Source organism: Solanum tuberosum, unplaced genomic scaffold, assembly GCF_000226075.1.
Source record: "Solanum tuberosum cultivar DM 1-3 516 R44 unplaced genomic scaffold, SolTub_3.0 scf00360, whole genome shotgun sequence".
NCBI classification, from domain to species: domain Eukaryota; kingdom Viridiplantae; phylum Streptophyta; class Magnoliopsida; order Solanales; family Solanaceae; genus Solanum; species Solanum tuberosum.
Genome location: NW_006239282.1, coordinates 431,788 through 455,990, shown reverse-complemented (window position 1 = coordinate 455,990; position 24,203 = coordinate 431,788). Strand labels below are relative to the sequence as shown.

The 24,203-nt window shown below is 37.1% G+C and overlaps 1 protein-coding gene across 4 annotated transcripts in view; it reads left to right on the top strand.

Annotated features, from left to right (window-relative positions):
* The window catches only part of LOC102580572 (mannosyl-oligosaccharide glucosidase GCS1), a 38,768-nt gene that overhangs the window by 3,483 nt on the left and 11,082 nt on the right, over positions 1-24,203 (top strand). For 2 of the 4 annotated variants that reach the window (XM_015315332.1, XM_015315333.1), the window contains exons 3-12: positions 8,359-8,610; positions 9,877-10,051; positions 12,078-12,164; positions 12,288-12,356; positions 12,435-12,531; positions 20,685-20,767; positions 21,571-21,678; positions 22,643-22,764; positions 22,876-22,983; positions 23,076-23,149. In XM_015315332.1, coding sequence (XP_015170818.1) covers positions 8,359-8,610; positions 9,877-10,051; positions 12,078-12,164; positions 12,288-12,356; positions 12,435-12,531; positions 20,685-20,767; positions 21,571-21,678; positions 22,643-22,764; positions 22,876-22,983; positions 23,076-23,149 — 1,175 coding nt within the window. The other 2 variants (XM_015315334.1, XM_015315335.1) reach the window with 2 other exon arrangements.

Below are 24,203 nucleotides of genomic sequence, written 5' to 3'. Positions count from 1 at the left end.
TAGTACTGCCTTTTCGCCGTCGTGTGCGGCGGATTTGAAGAACTAGTGAATATATCTATACAAGTGACTTTTGGGGAAGAAGGTTATTGGATTATTTCAATAGCAATATTGTTCTTATTTTTGTGTATGAACATAAGGCTGGCATGTCTTCTTCCTCTGCTTTTGCTCCTAACATTGCTTCTTAAAAGCTCATTAATGGCTGGAAATTTATTTGTTCATTAGGAATTGAAATGGGTTTTGGTGAATTCATTACTTTTTTTTTTATACATTTGGTATGTAAGATAAGATTAAATGGGTTATGGGTCGGATTTAATTGATAATTTGTTTTTTAAAGGGATAATTCGGGTCGAAGTTGAGAATTTGGAATTGATTTGGGGAAATCGTTAATTTGGAGGGTACATATGATGACTTTGTAGACGGCAGGGGTAAAACTAACCTCGTTTTAACGGTAAGGGTTTAGTCAACCAATAAAATAAAGTTGAGGGGTATTTTTGACCCTTTTCCCTAAAAAAAATATGGTCAAAATTAACCCAACTGCAAAAACATTTCATATTTCCTGAAATCTCAAACTGCTTGAGTGACACCTTCAACGATCCATTCCATGTATCCCCTAAATCGGAAGTGATTTTTTTTGGAACTGGTAACATTTCCTAAATCGAAAGTGATTCAAAGCTGGCTTAATTGAAAGATGGCAAATTACATCCAGCATTAGAGTAACACATCTTTCCCATAACCAATTCCTCCTCTATCTTCCGCCAAAACAAGAATCTACGAGGGTTGAAGAAAACAAATGGTTTTGAAATAGGAGAAGACTTTCATTGGATTGGTGGTTGCCGGTGTCCATCACACAAATGAACAAGGTGAACTCAGAACATGTATGGATTAAAGCCTAGGTCTTCTTCTTCATACTTGGTCAGAAGGTAATTGCAAATCCATTGAAGATATTTTTGGTGGTTTTGTTGCAATGGATGTTGAAGCAAAAGAACAATCGGATCTAGTTTGGGCTTGATTATGCGTCAAAGTTTCTCTCTTAGATCCTCCTTTAGGGTGGAGGCGAAAATAGGAGATTGAAAATATTGTGTCTTGATCGCGGATGACTATTCCTTTATCATAATGGGGTTGCTGACGTAGCAAAGTCGATGGTTATAGGAGTGGCTACCTCGAGTCCCAAAATGCTAGTTGCAGTCAGTAATAGACATGGTGGATGTAGTGGTGGACCACATGAGTGACAAACAAGGCCAGATATTTGAACTAAACCATGGAATTGGTCCTTTAGTTGAACAAACTCCATCTTAGTTACAGATTAAAATGATGCTAATGGACCTTTTGGAACAAAAAACATAGATCGGGCCTATTATTTTAAAGAGTTCAATGTTATAAGTGGGAAAGCGGGAGTAAAAAATTGGCCAAACCAAGCAAGGCTAGCAAGTTTTTAAGGCAAAAAGGTCCTATTTCTAATTCATCCATCCCTCCTCAGCCTCCATAGAACATTTAGTTGAAGCCTGTAGAGATACTACACTCGATCCATGATCTAGTAGTTGATCTAGTAGTTGATGATGAAGTTGAGTGAATGAATTATTCTTTTTGTGTGCCAAGGTCAGTCTCTAGCACCGCTCCTTCAGTTGTTGACTCAGATTCTGAATTCTCGTTACAATTAAAGTGATTGTCTCTTTCTTCCCTTATGTGATTCCGACGATCAAATTCAAAGTCCTACAGTAATTGAGACATCAAAATGGAGCAACTAGTCATGGGGAAAGCATGCAAGACATTTAGAGTAAATGCTATAATGGGTTTGAGCATAAATCCTAGATATGATTCTAAGAATAGTGGAAAGAAACAACTTCAATTAAAAATCTATGAAGCCTAAAGGAGGGGAAAGGAAGTCTAAAAAGAAAGGGGAAACTAATGAAGGTTGATATGCTTGGTGAATTGTGACGGGGGAGAAGAAGAACAAGGGGAGGAATACCAATCCTTTTCCGGATGAAAATTAAAATTCTTAGTTGGAATGTTAGAGGGTTGATTGTTGAATGACAATGAGAATTTTTTTTCTTAATTTTTCAAGTGTAATATTTATATATAGAAAAGTTAGCAGTTCCAATAATTTGACAAATTTTTATAGTCCCTTTGTCCAAAAATACTTGTCCACTATTGACTTTGCACACTTTTTAAGAAGGCGGAATCACCTGAGAGAGCTCCGTTTGTCAGTTGAACCCTCATACTCATCACTTTGCCAACTAGACCCTTAAACCCAATAGAACATAACATTTTAAGCCCTTTTCTCCTCCGGTCAGTGTGCGTGTAATGGACGCGATTAAACATGGAATTCCACATCATTTTTTAGTGCCACATACGAAAATTAAGTGCTAAAAAAATAAAATAGATCAAATTTTTAATTTCTTAAACTTTTCAAATAGTCATCTTCTTCATATTTGGTCACAAATTGAGCACTAAATTCATACCCATTAGATCAAATTCTTCTCGATTTAACTTGTAAATTCAACTACAAGTTCACCAACACAAACTCAATGAACCCCAATCAAATTTTTTAATTAATTTTACAAATTCAAAAGACCCATTTATTATGTTTTAAGCTTTTTCAAGCTTATCAATGGAGTTTTAAAATTTCCAATAGTCACAATCATCCTTCACATTATCCACATCTCCTCGTTGAAACCATCTAATAAAATAATGATACTAATAATTTTTCAAACCTACAAAAACTAAAATTTTAGAAGTAGTTGAGGCTATCGATTTGTATAAAAAAAGAAGAAGAAGAAGAGGCGGAGAAGAGTGAATGTGGAGTTGGAGAAAGAAGAATGGGCTGGAAAAAGAAGAAAGTTGAGAGCTGTGTTGAGGGGTAGAGGAGAGAGGCTGGTGGAGAAGAAGAAAGTTGTGGATGGGTGGGTGAGTGGGTGAAGGAGGGTTGAAGAAGATGAATCTTATTTTTTAATTTTGTTAAATTGATTTTTTTAGAAGTAAAATGCGCGTGTTATCACACATATTTCCAACTCACCAATATTAATGTCACATAAGCTCGGTCAATGGTCAGAGCGGTTTAAAATATTGTTTTCTGATGAGTTTAAGGGTTTGGTTGGCAAAGTGATGAGTATGAGGATTCAACTGACAAACGAAGTCAAGTACAGGGGTCTCCCAGGTCATTCCGCCTTTTAAGAAACTATAAATAAAAGGGTAATTTTACTATATCACCCTTTAAATATAATAAATACAATGTCTTGAAAAATGTAATAGGGAAATGACTATAATTAATGATAGGGGTAAATTAGGAACTAAGTGTTTCTCTGTATAGATTTTGGTAGTTACTGATTATGGTTCCCTTAATTGCATCTGGATCTGTTACTTACTGTAACCCTTTCCACCATCAACTTGTCAATAGTGTAAAATCTTTTATGGGCTGTAGCCATCCTGTGAAAATACTTGGTATTTTTGTCTCCGTGTTTGAGCCAATGTACTCTAGACCTCTGCCTCCAAGCTATTTCCTCGTTTTTTGCAACATCTTCAAACTCCATTGAAAGATATAATTTCTGAAGTAACTCATCCTCTGATAGTAATCTCAACTCTTGAGTCTTTTCTAAAATTGACAGCTGATTTAGAATTGCCTCTTTCCTTTGATTCCAATTGTTCCTATTCTCCAGCTTCCATTCTTTTAGCATCCTCAACTTGGAGGCTAGGACATAAGAGCCCGTACCAGTGATATTGAAAGATGCCCACCTTTCTTTAACTTTGCCTGAGAAACCCTCCACCCTTAACCACCATTGTCAAACTTGAAGTAAGACTTCTTCAAATTTAAATCTCCACATTGAAGCATAATTGGATTGTGGTTTGAACCTATTTTGGGAAGCATGTTCTGTTTAATCCATGTGAAGGTCTCATCCCATTGGGAAGAAAATAAGAACCTATCAATTCTGGAGGCTGACATGTGGTTGTCCCCCTTTCTCCATGTGAAGGACACCCCAAATAAAGAAGGATCGATGAACTCCATCTCATTGATCCATTCAGAAAATTCAGTCATTGGCGTAGTAATTCTATGTCCTTCTGATCTTTCGTTTGGATATCTTGTGTCATTAAAATCTCCACAAGCTACCCAAGGCCCACTACACAGTTCTTTGATGTTGATGAAGGCTTGCCAAAGTTCTCTTCTAATTATTGGGTCACAAGAAGCATACACAGCTGAAAGAAACCAAGTGAATGCCTGATTAATGCCTTCAAACTTGCAGGTTACCATTTGGTTTGCTGCTGTCACTAGCTCTCCTTTCCACACCCTCTTATCCACATTACTACGATACCACCACTTCTGGCTATAACATCCAAGTGAAATTCCCCCATCCATCTATTTTGCCATAATTGTTTGAATACATTCACCTCTGATCCTCTCAATTTTGTCTCAACCAGAACGTAAATATCAACCCCCCAATGTTGAAATAATATTCTGACTATCCCCCTTTTTTCTTCACCATTTACCCCCCTTACATTCCAAGAAAGGATTTTGACTTTCATTGGAGATTTGTGTTTGTTATTCTCCTCCTGTTTCTTGATTCCCCTTCTTTAAACTTAACATGGAATTCCAAATTTCTTATCTCCTTTGGGGTTGTGTGTTCTTTGCTTTGATTGGTGTTGTCTCCACCTTCTTCTGCCTCAATTTCCCCCTCTTTTGATCAATTCTCAGAAAAAGATCAAAAGCCACCTTATCACATCCTTCAAAAGCAACCCCAAAAAGTTGGCTAAGCTTAAGTACACTGGATTGTACCCAGAGTGAGGCTTTGTCTTCAATTTTTTTGTTCTGAGAGAATATCATTAATTTGAAAAGGAAGAGGATGAATGTGAATGATTAATAAGAAGGCTCAGGAAAGTAGTGGTGGGATCCTAATTCTTTGGGATAAAAGAATTTGGAATGAAGAATTGGTGGTCAATGGCAACCATGCACTGGTAGGTTCTGAAGTGCCAGTGATAACTGGAACCGACATCTAAGTGCAATATATGCAGATTGTAATAGAATGGCCATAAGAATTCTGTGGCAAGAATTGTTAGACATGAAAAACAATTTCAAATGGGCCATGGATTAAGTCGGTAGGTATCCTTCAGGGAGAACTAACTAACACAAGTTGTGCTATGACAAAATTTTCTGACTGCATAGAGGAACTAGAGCTGGTGGATCCTCCTTTATTTGGAGGATATTTTATATGGAAGAAGAGGGGAGTATGGATGTGCATCCAGAATTGACAGGTTTCTACACTCTGCTGAATTGGGTGGGGGGAGCTTTTCCCAAATTGAATTCTGATCACAATCGTATCTTATTGTCCTGTGGAAACTGGGAGTGAAAGAAGTCTTATATCAAATTTGAGACTTGGTGGCTGGAAGTAGTTGTTTTTCAGGACAAGGTCAGAGGATGGTGGGAATCCTTTTTTGTGAATATCAGACTAGGACATGTATTAGCTAAAAAGCTGAAAATGCTTAAAGCAAAATTGGAGTGGAATAAAAACAATAGGGGAAATTGGAGACAAAGGAAGGAGGAAATATAAGAATGCCTTAACATGTGAAGGCTCCTGGGCCAAATGGGTTCCCAATGATGTTCTTCCAATCTTTTTGGGGTATCTGAAGGAAGACATCATTAATAGTGTTCACTATTTTCACTCCAACCAAGCCTTTGCCAAAAAATTCACTGCAAGCTTCATTGCCCTGATTCCAAAGAAACCAGGTGCTACAGACTTGAAGGACTTCAACCCAATTTCTCTGGTTGGTGGGAATTGGGATGTACAAAATCATTGCTAGACTGTTAGCGAAGAGGCTTAAAAAAATGGTGAACAAGCTGGTCAAAAGCACCGTATGACTTTTATAAAAGGGAGATAGATCATGGATGTAACTCTTATAGTCAGTGAGTGTATAGACTCAAGAAGGAAAGGTGGAGTCCCAGGATAATGTGCAAGCTGGATATCCAAAAGCCTATGGTCATGTGAAATTGGACCTATTTATTGAATACTCTCAGACAAATGGAGTTTGGGAGTGGGGGTTGAAATTGATTGAATACTGTATCAAAACAGTCAAGTTCTCTGTTATGGTGAATGGGGAACCAATGGGTGTTTTTCATCAGAAAGGGGCTGAGACAAGGTAATCCTTTCCCCCCTTTTCTATTCATCCTGGCTATGGAGGGTTCTGATAGCATGATGAGAATTGCAACTCAAAAGAGGTGGATCAGGGGCATTCAGATCAGTGACAGAGTGGGGGAGGAAAAGGAGATATGTTCTATGCTTTATGCAGATGACACCATCGTCTTCTCAGAGCCAGTAGCTGAACATATCAAATATATCAGAGTAATCCTGGTCCTCTTTGAAGCTATAGTAGGTTTGAGAGTTAACTGGGGAAGAGCAAACTATTCCCAATCAAGGAGGTCCCAAGATTCCAGAGTTGGCAAAACATTTTGGGATGCAAAATAGAACAGTTGCCTACAACCTATCTTGGAATGCCTCTGGGTACTAAACATAAGGTATTGGAAATCTGGGATGGGATCGTTGAGAAAACGAAGAGGAAGTTAGCTAATGGGAAGGCCCAATACCTGTCTCTAGGAGGGAGTTAGCTAATGGGAAGGCCCAATACCTTTCTTTGCCCATTCTTGTGATGTCCCTATTCCTACTTCCAGCAGAAGTGGTGAAAAATCTTGACAGGCTGAGGAGAAAATTTCTATGGCAAGGAAATAAAGAAGGGATGGGGTACTGCTTGGTAAACTGGAAAACAATGTTCTTAGCAAGAAAAGAGGGGGCTTGTAAATCAGAAATCTGAACCTACAGAATGAAAGCTTGCTAATTAAGTGGTTGTGGAGATACACTTGTGAGGAAAGAGCCTTGTGGAAGGAAGTCATAGTGACTGACTATGGTTAACTCAGTCCCTGGTGTACAAAAACTGTCTCTCATTCTTATGGAATGGGGGTTTGGAGGACTATCAAGAACCTATGGCCAGTATTGGAAGCAAATATGTGTCTCAAGGTGTGAAATGGTACTAAGACAATTTTTGAAGGATGGGTGAATTGATCTAAGTCCTCTTAAGGAGGTCTTCCCCAGACTTGCACCTAATTTGTGTGAATCGTGAGGTAACTTTTTCTGATTGCTGGACAACACAGGTATGGGACATCTGTTTCAGAAGATTACTAAATGATTGGGAGGTAGAATGAGTGGCTCTTGGTTGGTTACTAAGAGGGTATGACTAACTCAAGAAGTGTTGCAGAGAAAAGGAAGACAGCTTGTTCCCCGGTGTTTTCTATATAATATGACATGGGAAACAAACAAACACCTATATTTGTATTGCAAGTTTACTACCCAGCTATGGAACCTCTTCCTCATCAATACATGCACTAGTAAGATCATGCCAGAGCATACATCAGACCTTCTGAGCTGCTGGGTTAGGAGGGGTGGAAGCAAGAACCAGAAGAGGTAGTGGAGATTAATCCTATCATGTATGTGGTGGTCAATATGGAGAGAGAGGAATGACAGATGTTTTGAAGACATGTCCAATTCCATTCATAAAGTAAAATGAATTGTATTTTATCTTTGCTCTTTTGGTGTAAACAGTTGTGTATAGAATATACTGCTCAAATTATAGATTTATTAGGAAGTTTATAATTGCTTTTTTTTTGGAGGTGGCCAGCATACCCTTAATGCTGGAGACTACAACCTTACCAGTTTGAAAAAAAGAGATCATAGAATTAATGTGGATAGATAGACTTTCTTGGTTATTGTAACTCGAGCATAAGAATAAAACAAGTTCATCTTTTGCTGACATAATCAGAAGAAAGTATCTTAATCTTACAAAGTGGTGATATCATTTCACCGCGCTTTACCTGATTCCTAATATCATGAAATGAATGAATGCAACCAGTTCCAAGCTATGACATTTGGTGCAGAGATTGCACAAATACATGGTAAAGTTCTGCACTCACTGTGTATTAGTTTACCATTTCTATTTGAATATTTGAGGAATTGAGGTCATGGAAAACAGAAAGATGTTGGAGATAAATAGAATGCTATAATGCTAGCATCCTGGTGTTTATCCCATTATCCCATCAAAAATTTTGAGTAGATTTTGTTCGTTCAACTTGAGAAACGTGACAACTAATTGTGTCATAATTGAGCATTTCTGTCTAGGCAACGGACTTGTTGATGCATCAGTTACCAAGGTCCAGTGTAGGAAATAAAAGTATTACTGATACTGGGGATGCCCATACTGGTGTTTTCTTGTTAACTCTTATCATTTTCTCTATTGTTTGTATACTACATGGTTCTTTTTTTATATGTTTGTAATATACTCTTTGATGGAGCTTCACTTTATATGTTCTTATAATATAATATGCAGGACTCCGCAATCATTGGTTGCTGGCTTAATGTGGCTTGGAGTCAAGAATGAGAGGTATTTCATGCGTCATGTATGCCAAGATTCAGATGAGTTGAAACAATATGGCTGGACTAGTCATAATGGACGGGATTATGGACATCAGGTTCTGAGTGAACAGACAATGACCTTGACTACTAGTTTTCTGAAATCCAAGGATCATGGTAGTGGCTATGGTGGAGACTGGGCTGTTCGAATTGGAGTGCAGAGCGATGAGTATTTCTCCTTACCATCTCTCATGATCTTCCTTTCTTTAGCCTGACATGCAAATACTTGGCTCTTGTGGACGTCGTGCCTGTCAAAGTAGAAATTTGTTTACAATCAGGTTCTCTAGTAAGGAAATAGCACGTTGCTTCGGCTTATGCAAAGCTTAGTCATTTGCTGCAGATTTCATCTGTTTTCTGCAATTAATGATATATAGGTGTCATTGGTTGATTGAATGATGACCTAGGCAATCAACAAAATGAGTTTGTCTTTATTTCATCAACTCCTTTCTTATTTGCTATCATGTTGTGAATGTGTCTACAGTCCATTATGCATTATGTGGACTATTTGGTTGGAGAGGAACAGATGTTAAAAGGGAAGAATATCATATTTCTTTTGTAAAGAATAGGTGTTTACATAATTTATACTTTTGGTTTAGGTTTGTCTGGACGGTAAATTTTTTTGTACTTTGGGTGTAGGGGTTATAACGTAGAAAATGTGAATCACTTTCTGAATTTTTTGGAAAACATGAGGATGTTGTGGAGAAACTGTAATGTTCAGGTAGATTGTACTCCACACAGTACCATCTTGGTTCTGATTTTAATAAAATTTACTTTATCTAGCAAAAAAAAAGGTATTTCTTGGAAGATATATCTGTATATTTTGGTCAAGAAGAGAAAGCTTCTTTATACTTTTACATCCCATAAAACAAGAGCATTTATACAAAGAATGCTATGACTATAATAGGAAAGACAGTGAATTACAGCTAATTAATAAAATCAATCTTCTCCTACAATTAGGCAAGAGTAAAATCTTCTAGAATCATGCCTTTTAAATTATGCTAATCAACAATATGTAAGATCATTTCAAGTTGAATAATAAATTTCATGTGTGATGGCATATCTTAACTTAAAGTGCGCGTACAACACATTAGAAAAATGTGTGGTAAAATTGCTGAATGAGATTAGAGTGCCTAGACTCTTGAAAATTTGGTTGCCTCTTGCATCTTTAAAGCAGTGGGATCAGTGATTGTGGCTGTTGGTTATTTTTTCACAGATGATCATCATTAACTTAACTAGGGTATTGTGTTCTCTTATTAAAAGTCTCTACTGCATTTACTTCACAAGTTAATTTTAGTATTGCGACCACTTTAAGCATGAATGATATTCTTTTCTGAAAAGCTGTATTTCCAACTGAAATCTTATGATAGTTATGAATTTGTGTCTCCATCTCATGTGTTTTATCCCTTAAACAATTGACACTCAAATTTCTTCACAGATCTGTCCCTGATGAAGAAATGTTAAAAACCGCACACTTGTTTTTTTATGTGGCTGATGAAGGCGGGAAAAGTCTTACTTTGGGTAGCAGAGTCTTCGATATTCATGGTGATTCTATTTTGGCGTCAGGATCACGTAGTGACATTGGAGACTGGCAGCTTCACTTATTTTCAGAGGTAATTTGCTGACTGATTTTCAATTGCAATTGAAAAGTCAACTATTTCAGTGATCTTCAATCAGCTGTGATTATGCATCTATTCATATGGTTCTTTGACCTTTTAACTATTGCCTTATACCAGTTTCAAAAAAACTATTGTCTTATACATGTCTTCTGAAGATGTGAAGCTCTTCAGAGACAAGGCTTGGGCTAAAATCTCTCTTCTGATTTTTGTAGGCTTATTATTTTAAGAGGATACTGATCTATTTAAAAAATTGTTTTTAGCGGCACTGAATATTTGAAGTGACAATGCTACATTGAGCGACCTTTCTCTTTTCTTTTCCTTTTTTTGTGTTCTTATTGGAGGGTTCCATGTCCTTCATTTCTGTTGCTTTGTGAGGATAGCTAAGTAGGTGCCTAGGAGGTCTTTTGTGGTCCTCGGGTAAGGTTAGGCACTCAATAATCACGCTTTCCAATTGTTTGTCACGTACAACTTTTGGAGGTATGTTGCTCTGGTTAAGTTTCTGGTTAGATGCTAATGGATTCATTACAAAATATATATCGAGGGCAATTCTTTGGTTCACATGAAGATGAACCCAGGAAAATGTTGCTTTAGCATGAACATAACCCTCCAGATAATTGAGCTGGAGAAAAGTTTGTGAAAAGTACCTGTTCAAGCCAAAACCGACTTGGCTCTTGCGTGTTGAACTATAAGGATGATGGTTAATGTAAGGATATAGCTTGGTAGCGAAATAAAAGAGTGCAACAAGGAGGGGGAATGACTAAGAGTACAAGGTGTATTACAAAATTTTTGGAAGGAGGTAAAAGTCGAGAAATGCTAACCTGTCATGCTTTGCATTTCCAGTCTTTCTAAAATTAGATGAGTTGGAAATAAAAAAAAAGAACCTCAGTCATTTTTACCTTATATACTAGTTTTAGTAGGGTAGTTAGAATATTAGTTTCCATGTTTCTAGAGGAAAGGATGCCAGGAAACAAGACAGTGGGGTCTGATAAAGGAAGGTGGAAATGGTGGAATGCTGAACCAGCTTGTATATGGTGAAAAATTTGGAAGAAAAAAATGAGGAACTTGAGGTGTTTGAAAGGCAAATATAGTTCCATTCAGAAGATATAGGCTAACAACACTTTTTGGTTCTATCTTTGGTGCAAAATTGAACTTGTAGATGCAGTGCTCTGTTTTAGAGCTTCTAGTATCCATACATATTTAGGAAGGGACATAATCTTTTTATTTTATTTTGTTCTTCACAGAGTTTCCACAACACTCAGTGTTGCTTTGGATACAACCATTCACATTTCAAAGAAAAATTTCTATAGGGAAGGATGTAATCTCTCAGGTCTAGATATGCCTTTTCTTCTACCAAATTTCAGTCAACCACGAAGAGAGCTTTGCAAAGGGAAGAAATTTGTCAAACTTGAGATAGCATGCTGGCTTTGAGGTTGCTTTATACCAAAGTGAGGTTGATGACGATGACTTAGTTGCATCTTTAACACCTTATACATATGTATGCACTGCTTTCATCAGTAAATTATACTAACAATAAACTCCATATAAGGCAAGGAATTGTTAGTGTTTAAAGATTCTTTTTAAGAAGCTTGTGTTTTGGTCATTCAAAGCATTTGATAAAAAGCTCCATTTAACTAATATTTCTGCCTTCTTTTCAAAAGATAGGTATGAATAAATGTTATTTCTATAGGAGAACTGATCCCTTCTGCTCTGAGATGTTGTAATTATATGGGAGAAACCTTGATTATGTTGTTATCACTTTCTTTCATGAAGACTGCATGGCTGAGATCCCTCTATTATAATGTTGTTTTCCTGTAGTTTATTGCTAATTCTAGAAGATTGCTTTGACATCATTTTGACATTCTTTTGAATTGCAAATCTGTACTTCATATTTTAACAGTACAAGAACTGAAATGGTAGTTCTGCATTGTACTCTATGACCCTCTTTTTAATGTTTCAACAGGTGCTCTTATTGTTTAGCATTTATCTGCGGTTAGATTTTTATTTGAAGAACTTCTTGTAGGATGTATCTGGAGTACATTATTCTGGTTTCAAGACACCTCACATTCACAATCTCTCTGATCTAGTCCAGGCAAATTTGGCAGTCCAAGTACGCATACTACTCATATTTGTAGCTACATTGTTGGAAGTTATGTCAAATCTTACAGTTTGCCTTCTACCTTAGTAGTTGGCCACTTAGTCTGTTGCTTGCTTTTCGTCCATGTTTTGTTAGGCAAGACAATTTGGCCATTTACAGCTTTCGGACTCATCTGATGATTCTCCCAACATTTTAGTATTTCAGGTACGTTCTCAGTCAATTATCGCTATCTTCACTACTGCTGATCTATATATTGTTAAGTAGGTTTTCTTTTTAATCCAGATTTCTGCTAGGATTCCTTTCAAAGCAGACATTGTTTTTCTTTCTGGAACCAGTACTCGTGATTCAAGAGTTGAAGAACGGGCCAGCAGGCTGACAGGTTTATGCTGAGTTCATTAGAGTATGATTGACATAAAAAGGAAATCTTTAGATTTTTTGTTGATAAGTGGAAATTTTTAGATTCTTTTTGTTAATAAGTGGAAATCTTTAAAAAGAAATTCTGGAATTATTCTGACTTCAACATGTATCTAATCAGGAAAGTAGAAAAAGAGATGGAGGTCAAAGGGGATTAAAGATGATCCATTTGTTTGTCATAGGTAATTGAATGTAATGTTGCCTGCAGTCTAGTAGAAAAGAGATTTGTAATTGTTCGCCGGAGATGGAGAAGCAGGGATGACAAAGGACCAATGGGCGTAAGCCGTATATAGAAAGAGCTAGGGCAAACAGCTGTGTTATAGAGGAGAACAAGCACGTGAACACCTCTGAGGAAGTTTTTTTTTTAAAATTGTGCAGCTACCAAGGGTCCAGAGACACGTGTCTTGGAGTGGGGGGCCACTTAAGCAAAATTTGGGCCCTGATTTAGGCTAACAGGCAATCATCAGTTAAAGAGCAAAGGAGCCACCTTTTAAAACAGGCCCAATTTTACTTACTGAGGCTCATCTCCTTATATCAAACCAGTTTATATTTTTAGCAACATGCAAATAGTTCCAATGCTGGTAGAGTTCAAAGCAAATTGTCTAGATGTGGGTTTTTCAATAGTAATTCTGGGGACTTGCTGACTCAAAATTCAGAAGAGAACCAAGCACAAAAATTGTATGACAAGGTGAACCAAAAAGAATCAGATGATTACATAGATGCAATGACAAATATAGAAGGGGTTGGAACACTGATTCATAGTAATAAAGACAAAAAGCCATGCAATTAATTGAGTCATCTGAAGCTGCTGCACGGGTTGTCAAGGATGCTGAAGCATTAAATTTTCAGCATCAAGATGAAGATTTTGATGGGGAGATGGATGCATCATTAAGGGTTCATCAAAACATAATCAAATTAAGGAAGCACGTTGGGATTGAATTTCAGGGATGCGAAAAAGAGACTGACACTTTTCAAGAAGATTGACAGTATCTATTATGTAGGAACCTGAGCCAGGGGTTACGACAATTCCTAAAATAAAAGGCTTAAAAGAGTTGAAAGGCCTGGTACTGGACATGAAGTCCCAGAGTACAGGGGCAAGAATCAGGGGAAAGAAACTTCAACTGGAATGATGAATGTCAAAATAATATCCTGGAATGTGAGGGGGTTAAATTGTAGGGAAAAGAGAGGGTGATAAATTGTTTAATTGAAAAATGGATAGCAGATGTCTTCTGTTTCCAGGAAACAATGGGGAGATAACCAAGCAGTTGTGGGGGAACAAGGGAGCTAGGTATGTGCAATTGGATGCTAGTGGAACTAGGGGAGGCATCCTAATGTTGTGGGATAGTAAAATTTGGGGAAAAAGGGGAGGTGGTGGAAACTGGTTCTTATACTCTGACTTGTAGTTTGAAGTCAAGAGCCAAAGATTTCAAAAGGGCGCATTACAGGGGTTTATGCTCCAAACTGTAATAAGAAAAGACAACGTTTTGTGGTAGATTGGGGCTGCAAGGGGCCTGTTTTCAGGGCCATGGGTGGTAGGGGGAGATTTTAACATTGTCAGATTTTCCTCAGAGAAGAGGGAATATGCCAGAAGTTCTAAATGCATGACTGAATTTTTTTGATTTTGTTGAAGATGTAGAGATGATTGATCCTAAAGCTGGAAGGTGGAAGCTACACTTGGTCCAGATGGAAACCTCCTCTAGAATTGTTAGATTTCTTAACTCCACATAATGGAGTGAGATGTTTAGCAATATCAAACAATAGATTCTTCCAAGAATATGCTTTGATCACACTTCGAGTGCATACCAAGTCTTACTTTAAATTTGAAAGTTGGTGGCTGGGTACTGGCGAATTTAAAGAGAGAGTAAAGGAAAGATGGACTACTTTTGACATTGAAGGAAGGCATTATTATTATTTAGACTAAAGCTTTGTAAGTTGAAAGATTGGAGCTCAAATACTTATGGAAACTTGGAGAAGAGTAGAATTTGATACCAAGTCAAATTGTAGGTCTGGATAGTATTTGTGAAATTAGGTCTTAGACCTAACTCATACCCCAAAAGCTAGCTCAAAGGGAGGAGGATTGTCTAAGCCTTATAAGGAGTCGACCCATCTCATTAACCACCAATGTGGGACTTTTGTCATTCTTTAACACCCACGTGACCCCCAGTGCTTAGCACCTGGTGCGTGGACAATTTTGATTTTTGGGGTCCCAACATTGGGTGAGATGGGCCCTGCTCTGATACCATGTGAAATTAGGTCTTAGGCCTAACTCACACTAATTTTGAAAACATTTTATTAGAACAAAACACACTTTTTTTTTCCAGAAGAAATAGAAGAAGAATGCCATATCTGTCAGAACCTCACCTTACTATCGATAAAACGGTTCTCAAAATCAAATTTACAACGAAAAAAGAAAAAAAAGAATTAAAATCCAATGATTTTTTTAAAAAAAAAAGGAAGAATAACCAAAAAAGGGTGGGAGGGTTGGGGAGGCAAAAAGGACGGAAGTAAGGCTGATGGGGTAGGAGTGGAGTGGTAGAAAATAGGTAATCTTATTTATTTATTTTTGTTGAAAATTAGTTGTTTTTTTATAATTTATTTTAAAATTATTATTTTTACTCAAATGCCACATGTCAACTTTTAATTAGTTATCATGTCATGTCATCCACAAGTGTATTACACACACTTTGTAATTTCAGCTGATTGTCAAAAAAGAGTCAAAATGACACAGCGGGGCCCTACTTGAGGTGTTTAAAATGAACAAAGTCTACTTGAGGTGTCTAAGTGAAAATTGGTGCCAACTTTAAGTGGCTGCTGATGGGTTCGGAAAGAGGAAAAAGGGAATCTATTTGTGTTCAAGATGCTAATTATGTGAACAAAATGCAAAGGCAATTAGCCATCTCTTTCTACATTGCAAAGTGATTAATCAGTTATGTTTATCAATTTCAGAGGTATAAGATGGGCAATGATAAACTGGAAAATAGAGGGGGATGGCAACACAAACAAAGTCAGATGGAAAATTGCCCTTGCATCAATATGTAGATAAGAAAAGGAATAGGTGTTTTGAAGATATTTGTAGCCCTTCAAGAAGGATTTAAATGAATTGTATTCTTACTCTTTGCTATTGGTGCAATTCAGAGTATATAGATGACCCAATTTTTGTAATTGACATCTTAGGTTCCTAGTTTTGAAATTAATGTTTTGCGCCTTTGAGCCCGCATAGAGCCTTTAATTATACCTTCGCCGAAAATCTGATTGTTGCAAAGCCGCTTCTCTATGGTACCCGTTGTTGCTTCCCTCATAAGATGGAAGGGTTTTTGCAGAAATATTTCCTTTGAGGTTGGGGATGGATGCATGATTAGTTTCTGGGCTCATACGTGGCGTGGGGAGAGCATGCTGTGAGAAGTCTTTCCTAATTTATATCGTGCATCTTAGCAGCTTCGAATTCTGCTGTGCCAGTGCACAAACCAAACACACAAGGACTGCGTAAATCTTTGGTCTGTCTATCATAGCCATGTTGGGATGACTCCTTTTTAGGCAAGAAAACCACTAGTTGAATTATTAAACTATTAAGACTAACTGAAAAAAGGGCACTACTCTTCTTCCTCCACTACTGATATTGACAGACCTGTTGATAGGATAGCAGTGACAGTTTAGAGTATACCCGGAGAAAGAAAAAAACCTTTTCAGGATGAGACTATGAACCCTAATGGAGCATGAGAAAGCAGTTGCAACAATGAGAAAAGACAGTCAAACAAATATGTGTCTCACGAGGGGTTATTCACAGGGACTTAAATTCAGAAGGAACCTATAGGATTAGTAGTTGGACGAATTTCACAATCTGATTGAGTTTTTGTATGCGCTAACCACTCCTAATAATTTATCAGATTTATGGAGCTGGTGAGAGAGTGGATATGGATTATTCACTGTTTGCTCTTATTTTAAGAGGTTACTAGTGAGAGGGGAAGGTACTTTCTCCCATGACTCTATTTGGATCCCTAGAGCTTCAAGGAAGGTATGTTTCTTTGTATGGTTGACGGAGAGGGGGTGCGATCTTAACAACAGAAACTGAGGAAGAGGAGGATCACCTATTTTAGTTGGTGCTCTATGTGTAAGAGCACAAGAGAAAATGTCGATCATCTCCTATTGCATTGCAAGGTGGCTATTTGGTTACGGAGGGTGGCCCTCAACTTGTTTAGGATGCAATGGGTGATGCCGGACACAATAAAGGAGGCTTTGCAAAGTTGGACTTAGGAGGGAGAAGAGAAGCCCAAGGGCATGGAGTGTTTCCCCTTTAGCAATCATGTGGGTCATTTGGAAAGAGAAAAATGGGAGAGCATTTGAAGGGGTGGAGCAATATTTTGTCAAATTTCAGAGTGTTTTGTGTCTAGTTTCTTTTTGGTGTACTTACGAGGTCCTTATTTGCATAGATGATTGGATCTCTTTTGTTGAGAACCATATTTTTGGTTTTTGGATTCACTGATGTAAATATTACTTTTTGGTTTCCAACACGTTTGTGTTGATGATCTATCCCGATGGTTACTTTTGTCTTTTGTTCGTCTGCTTGATAACAAAATCATTCCAGTAATTCTTTTTTCACTTATTATCTTTCTCTTTTCCCTATATGTGGTTAGCTTCTCTGATGCTTGCAGGATAAAATTAATTGTTCGAGTAAGAGGAACTGTAAAGCGTGAAAGCACATTTCCTTGGGCAGCAAGGATCCTGTATTATCGATTTCAGTGTATCTAAATATATGTTTCTGAGCTTTCTTTCATGTCCAACCTTGAGGACTAGCGTAACATGAACGAGCTCTAACTTTTAGCTTTCAACCCTTAGCTTCCTTTCCAGAACTAGGAAAAACTACAGCCTGTAGGGTTATGTCTGCCTCTAATACCACATCCTAGGCAATAGGCATAAAGTTTTCAGAAACAAAAGAACTATGGAATTCTCTTTCAGTGTATCTAATATATGGTTCTGAGCTTTCTTTCACATCCAAGATTTAGGACTAGCAATTAGAATAGTATGAATAATTGCTTGATATTAGTGGCTTTTGGATTTTCACCACTTAGCTTCTTTACCAGAGCTGGAAAAACAGGGTTATGCCTTCCCCTGTACCACACCCCAAGGGCAGATTATTACAACAATCACTACATCTCAATGCCAAGCAAGTTGTGGGTTGCCTATGTGAATCCTCACTGTCCATATCGATCCATTTAAGCCCATCTGGGTCTAGGCGTACACTTTTCCAAAGTTCAACCTAATCCAAACACTGACGATAAATACTTAGGAAGCTACAGAACTCTGGATCCTTTTTCTGTTAATTCTTGTTATAAGTTTTTGGTTGCTGACCCACAGAGTACTAACTCATGGCCTTAGAAGAACATATGAAGACTAAAGCCACCACTTAAAGTGGCTTATTTTGTGTGGGTAGTTACAAGAAAAACATGCTTGAAACAGGATAACCTCCAGAAAAGAGGTTTCAAGTTTGAAATAGGTGCCATCTTTTTGGAACAAATCTAGAAACCATTAACCTTTTTTTCCACTGCACTATTGTTTCATAAATATGAAATTTATTTCTGAAAATGCTGTGAATTGAACGGACAATGCCTGAAGATACAACTGATTTGATGAGAAGCCGAGAAAGAAGGGGGATGTCAAAAGAACAGCAGAAATGGTGGAGAACTATTCTAACCTTATATGGTGGCTATTTTGAAAGAGTCAAAGAGAGAAATGTGAGATGCTTTCAAGATACAACCTACTATAAATAGAAGATAAAAAAAACATTTGTATACTTTTGTTTTCTTCTTGGTCGAAAGAGGAATTAATTAGTGATGCAGAATCGCTACTAGACACACTTGAATACATGCTAATTTGATGAGAAGCTGGATCATTCTGTAAATATTTCAAGCACAATTCATCGGACATTTTAATGCTTACCATTTTGTCAACAAATAATATTATGGAATTCAGTTGCTAAATTCTCAGGAGTCCCTATTATGTGAACTTTCCTCATTGACCCTAAAGTTAAATAGTATATTCCGTATTTCTTATACGTGTTTAAGACTAAGTAAAACTGTCAATTTAAGTAAGTTGTATAATCCCACAAGTAGGGTTTGGGGAGGGTAGGATGTACGTAGACCTTACCTCTACCTTTATGGGGTAGAAAGGTTGTTTCCGATAGACCCTCGGCTCTAAGCTTGCTTACCTAGTTGAAATTATTATGAATTTTCATATCAGAAACAGTCTAGAAAGTTATGCATTCCCCATTTCTATTGCCATGTCCCATATACCAGTTGAAGTTTGACCTTGGTCATTGTTGTCTGATTCTAGGAGCAAAAGAAATGTTATTCAAAAAATTTCTTGCGCCGAATTTTTTACTAAACCCAAAATTGTGTGAGAAGTATAGGAAAAAAATATTATTGAATTGTTGTTGTGTCTACATTATTACATTGAGACCCTATTTATAGACACTAGAATACAATCCTTTACCAAGTAGGATACTATTTACTTTTCTTATTTCTATTTGTATTCCTATTCCTATTCTAAATAAGATTGTATAAACCTATTCCTATTCTAATAGGATTGTATAAACCTATTTCTATTATAGTAGGATTGTATAAACATATTCATGTTCTAATACTCCCCCTCAAGCTAGTGCATACAATTCATGTACCTAGCTTGTTACAAATGTAATTAATACGAGGATCGGTGAGGGGCTTGGTGAGATATCTGCAAGTTGATCAGTTGACTTCACAAAATTGACAGTCAATCTCAATGAGCGTGTCTTCTCATTAAATACTGGATTTGATGCATGATGTCATTATGTCAGTCAATGTCAATGTGCTTAATCTTCTCATGAAATACTGAATTTGATGTATAATGCCGATAAAACACAGAGTGATAAAATTACAGTGTTGAACTTCCCCAAACCAAACTTGCAAAGACTGTTTTAGACCATAGAGTGACTCACATAATTGACACACAAAGCTACTAAACTCCCCCGGGCTACAAACTTCTCAAAATCTAGTATAAAATATATGGATCGTGTTGGAATCAATAGATGAGTCGATATTAAACAAGAAAGTCACCGAAAAATTGGCCGGAACATGCTCATACGCCGGAGTATTAGATTTGATGGCTGAGAGTGGTCACAATCTAAGAAATAAAATTATATGGGTAGGGTCAGAATGATGACATGACCCAACTAGAAAATAGAAATTATATAAGAAAGGTCGGATTGACGGCACAACCATATTGAAGAAGAGAAATAATATGGGTAGGGTCGGAATGATGGCACGACCCTACTGAAGAGAAATTATATGGGTAGGGTCGGAATGATGGCACAACCCTACACAATTTAGATTTGAGGAGTCACCGGAAAGACGAATGGAACTATGCAAATCAAATATGAGGAGTCACTGAAAAGACACACGGAGCTATGCAACTCAGATATGAAAAAGTAGTTCGGAAAAATTCACGGTACTACGCAAATTAAATATGAAAAGTAGTTCGGAGGGATGCACGATGCTACGCAAATCAAATATGCAAAAAAAGGTAGTCATCAGAAGGATGTCACGGTGCTACACAAATTAAGTATGAAAAAGTAGTCACCGGAAAGATGGCACGGTGCTACACAAATTAGATATGAGAAAATAATCACATGAAAGGTAGACGGTCACCCAACTTTTGCTAACATAATCATTGGCCAGACGGGCAACATATATGGGTAATAGCCACCTGCCGACAGCGGAAGCTCTTTGATTGTTTACCAAGATCGTAGAGGCTCTGATACCATGTGAGAAATATAGGAAAAGAATATTATTGAATTGTTGTTGTGTCTAGATTATTACATTGAGACCCTATTTATAGACACTAGAATACAATCATTTACCAAGTAGGATACTATTTACTATTCTTATTTCTATTCTAAATAAGATTGTATAAACCTATTCCTATTCTAATAGGATTGTATAAACCTAAACCTATTCATTCTAGTAGGATTATATAAACATATTCATGTTCTAACAGTAACTATATGTTGATTAAGTTTGGGGAAATTGTCTATGCTATATGTATTTTTTCCTATCCTCATCCTAAACAAAACTCTTCCCATTGTTCCAGGTACTTCACTGACTAGTTTATTCTCTGAGAAGCAAAAGGAGTTCGACAATAAGTTTAAGAAAAGCTTTATCCTATCTGATGAGGTATCAAACAATTTATAATCTGTGTCCCAGATTATGCGACAAATTGCACTGAGATTTAATTACCTATTTTAAGTTAAAAAATGAACCGTCAAACGCCTATATGTTCATTATATCAAGCACCAAGATACTGGAACATATTTTCAGTTTTTAACTCTCAAAAACTGTCGCAATTTGTGATAAAGGGAATGATTCTTTTGTGCAAGTTCCTCTGATACCCTTCCCCCAATCTGCACCTGGGATCCAACGGAAGAGCATATGTTATTTTATTCTTCTACATGCAGTTCATGGGATGTGCATGAGTATGAGATATTTTAAACCAAATTTACCTTGTACCACAAATATTTGCAGTACAGACCTAGGTAAGTAACATCATACATGTTATGAATGTGTAATTATTTTAACTGAAACTAACCCATGTTTTACTATTAAATTTGCTGCATGGATCTAGGAAAGTGTGCATACTGAATCAATTCAATGCTCCTAATGCCGTCAATGTAGTTATAAAGTTTTTCTGTTTATATCGATGCAAGTCTAAAGTTCACTATGTAATTTGATCACTTTGGACTGAATTCAATTTCAATCTGTGAATACTCTACAAGTTCTTTCAGATTGTAGAAAAAATATGAATGTCTATCATGCTTCTTATAAAAAAAGGAATGACTATCGAGCTGATGACAAAATCGTACCACTTGTTGTATGCTGCATTACTTGCAGTTGGAAGCCATTTCCTTGTATTAACTTCCATGATGCAACATCTCTCTCTATATATATAATGCAGAACTCTTTATGTCTTATCTTTTCAGCTTGGTTTGGAGCCTGTGACTGTTGGTAAGGCTGCTCTTGGAAACATGTTGGGTGGGATTGGATACTTCTATGGCCAGTCAAAGATTTCACTTCCATCAACCTCCACAGTAAGAGATCCTAGTAGTGATTCCCTGCTATTTTAGAAAACTCGCGACATGTGCCATAACCTAATGACAGTGTTAGATAACTCTATTTTTCTCTTGTATGCAAGAAAATATCTAGAGCTCTGTGATGAAGAGCATATCATCATATCTGAGCCTACAATGTACCAACAAATTAAGTAAGAGCTTTAAAATATGGCCGAATTAGGAAGTTACTCAAGTAACTATACTTTTTCTCTTCTATGCTTGTCAAGAATATTCCGGTAATACTGCATTTAAGAATCACGTTAGTCAGTCTATGATGGGAGGATTTTAGGAATGGTGCTATTAGTGCTTGAGTGATTACAGGGATAATCTGCTGTTTATCTTGACTTGAGACTAAAGTTGACTAGAGGAGAGGATACGTTGCTGAAATCTTGAAAATAAAGAGTTTCAAGAAGAAGTATAGATGAGGACACCTACTAAGTTCATGTTCTCATCTCCAATTGCACACTTCTCGAGGGGCAAAGAGCAGAAAATGTTCTAGTTAAAACTTAAAACTAATTACAAATATATTTCTTCATGCTAAAGTTGAATATCATAACTTTTGACATCAAATGTCACTCACCTTCCCAAAAAGGATGATAAATGGAAGGATTCCGCAAACTGCCATCTAGTCAAGTTGCCATTTGTTTCTTGTTTCCTTGGCTTCAGGAATCTAATGAGGGGGAGCTCACATAAAATTGGCTTCCCTGCATCACCCCAAGTATATGCTTCAAGATTTTGGATGTACTAAGGATTAATTTGCTAAGTTGATAATTGGTGTAACTTTTACTCAAGACTAGTACCTGGTCGCAAAAGTTCTTTGGATGTCCAAAGCACTTCTTGAAGTTATATTATTTTCACTCTTGGAGTCCTTTAGTTGTTTGTTCAATAATCATAACCATTTGGATGTCTAATGAAGTTTTACAATGGCTCCTGACTTGTACAGCCTAATGCTGGAGATAATTCTGCCCTATACTGGCCTGCTGAGCTATATACAGCAGTTCCAAGTCGGCCCTTCTTCCCAAGGGGCTTCCTATGGGACGAAGGTTTTCATCAACTGCTAATTTGGTCAGTGACTTGTTCATTTTTTTATTTGTTTTCTACTGCTTAAAAATAGTATTTTAGCTGGTTTCTAGTCCCTTTGATTTGCACTTATAAGGGAAATCTTGAAACAATCAGGCGTTGGGATGTATACATTAGCTTAGATATCATTGGACATTGGCTAGATCTTATGAATATTGATGGATGGATTCCGCGCGAGCTAATCTTAGGTGCTGAAGCATTGAGGTAATATATGGTGGATCCCATTAAGCTTAGTTAACTAGTTCATAGTTTTTCTTGTAATCCCATCTGAAACTTCTATGTGGTCAACCTTGCAGTAAGGTCCCAGAAGAATTTGTTCTTCAGCATCCAACTAATGGAAACCCACCGACACTGTTTTTGGCCTTGCGAGGTATTTATTTCTCTACCTTTTCTTCGGAACTTTCTTGAGAAGATATCCTTCTCTTATTGGAATAGCTATAGCTGACTACATGTTATTATACTGTCTTGCAAAGTTAGTATTGGTTCATAGTCTGTTTGTTGTTAGTGAGTAGTTAGCTTAGCTTAACAGTTTGTTAGTGGTTAAATATCTCCCATTATTAGTTAGTTAGTTTCTGCTTAGCTGGCACCTACCTTTCCAAAGTCAGTCAGTGGATCGGGTGTGTATATGTAGAGATCTCACAGAAAATGCATTTTAGTTTTCACTTTTCTATTTCTGAAGCTTTTCTCTTTTTCTCTAGTGGCTTCCCAGAATCCTCCATAGCTAGATTGGAGTTTGTTGTTTGCTGCCATTGTTATGGCTTGATATGGTATCAGAGCTTAGGAGATTAAATTGATCATGTTTCTCTCGTTGACTGCTTTAGATCTACTTCTTCTACATTCTTCCCCTAGTTGCAATTTTTCCCTAGTAGCAAAAATAGTTTTCTAGATTTTTAACATTTCTCTTATGAAATTGAGACACTCATCAGATTTCACTTCTCATGACTGAGATTGAGAAAATGATGATTCTGTCATTGATTCTACGAGTCCTCTGTACATGCACCCATCTAATAATCCCGATGGTATGCTAGTTCCTGTTCCATTCAGTGAAATAGGTTATCGATCATGGAGACACAGTGTATTGCGAGCTCTTTCAGTGAAGAGCAAGTTAGGCTTCATCAATGGTGAGTGCGAACGTCCAGCTCATGAGTCCTCCAAGTGTCGACCATGGGAGAAGTGTGACAACATGGTCACTTCTTGGATCTTAAATTCTCCGATGAAAGAGAACGAAGATTGTGTGGAATAAGCTAATAGTGCTGCTGAATTGTGGAAAGAATTGGAGGACTTTTTATGAACGGACCAATGGAGCCAAGCTTTATCAGATTCAAAGGAAATAAATGATCTTTCGCAAGGAGCACTTGACATTACAAGTTATTACACAGAGATGAAGAATCTTTGGAGGGGGGGGGGGGGGGGATAAACACCTT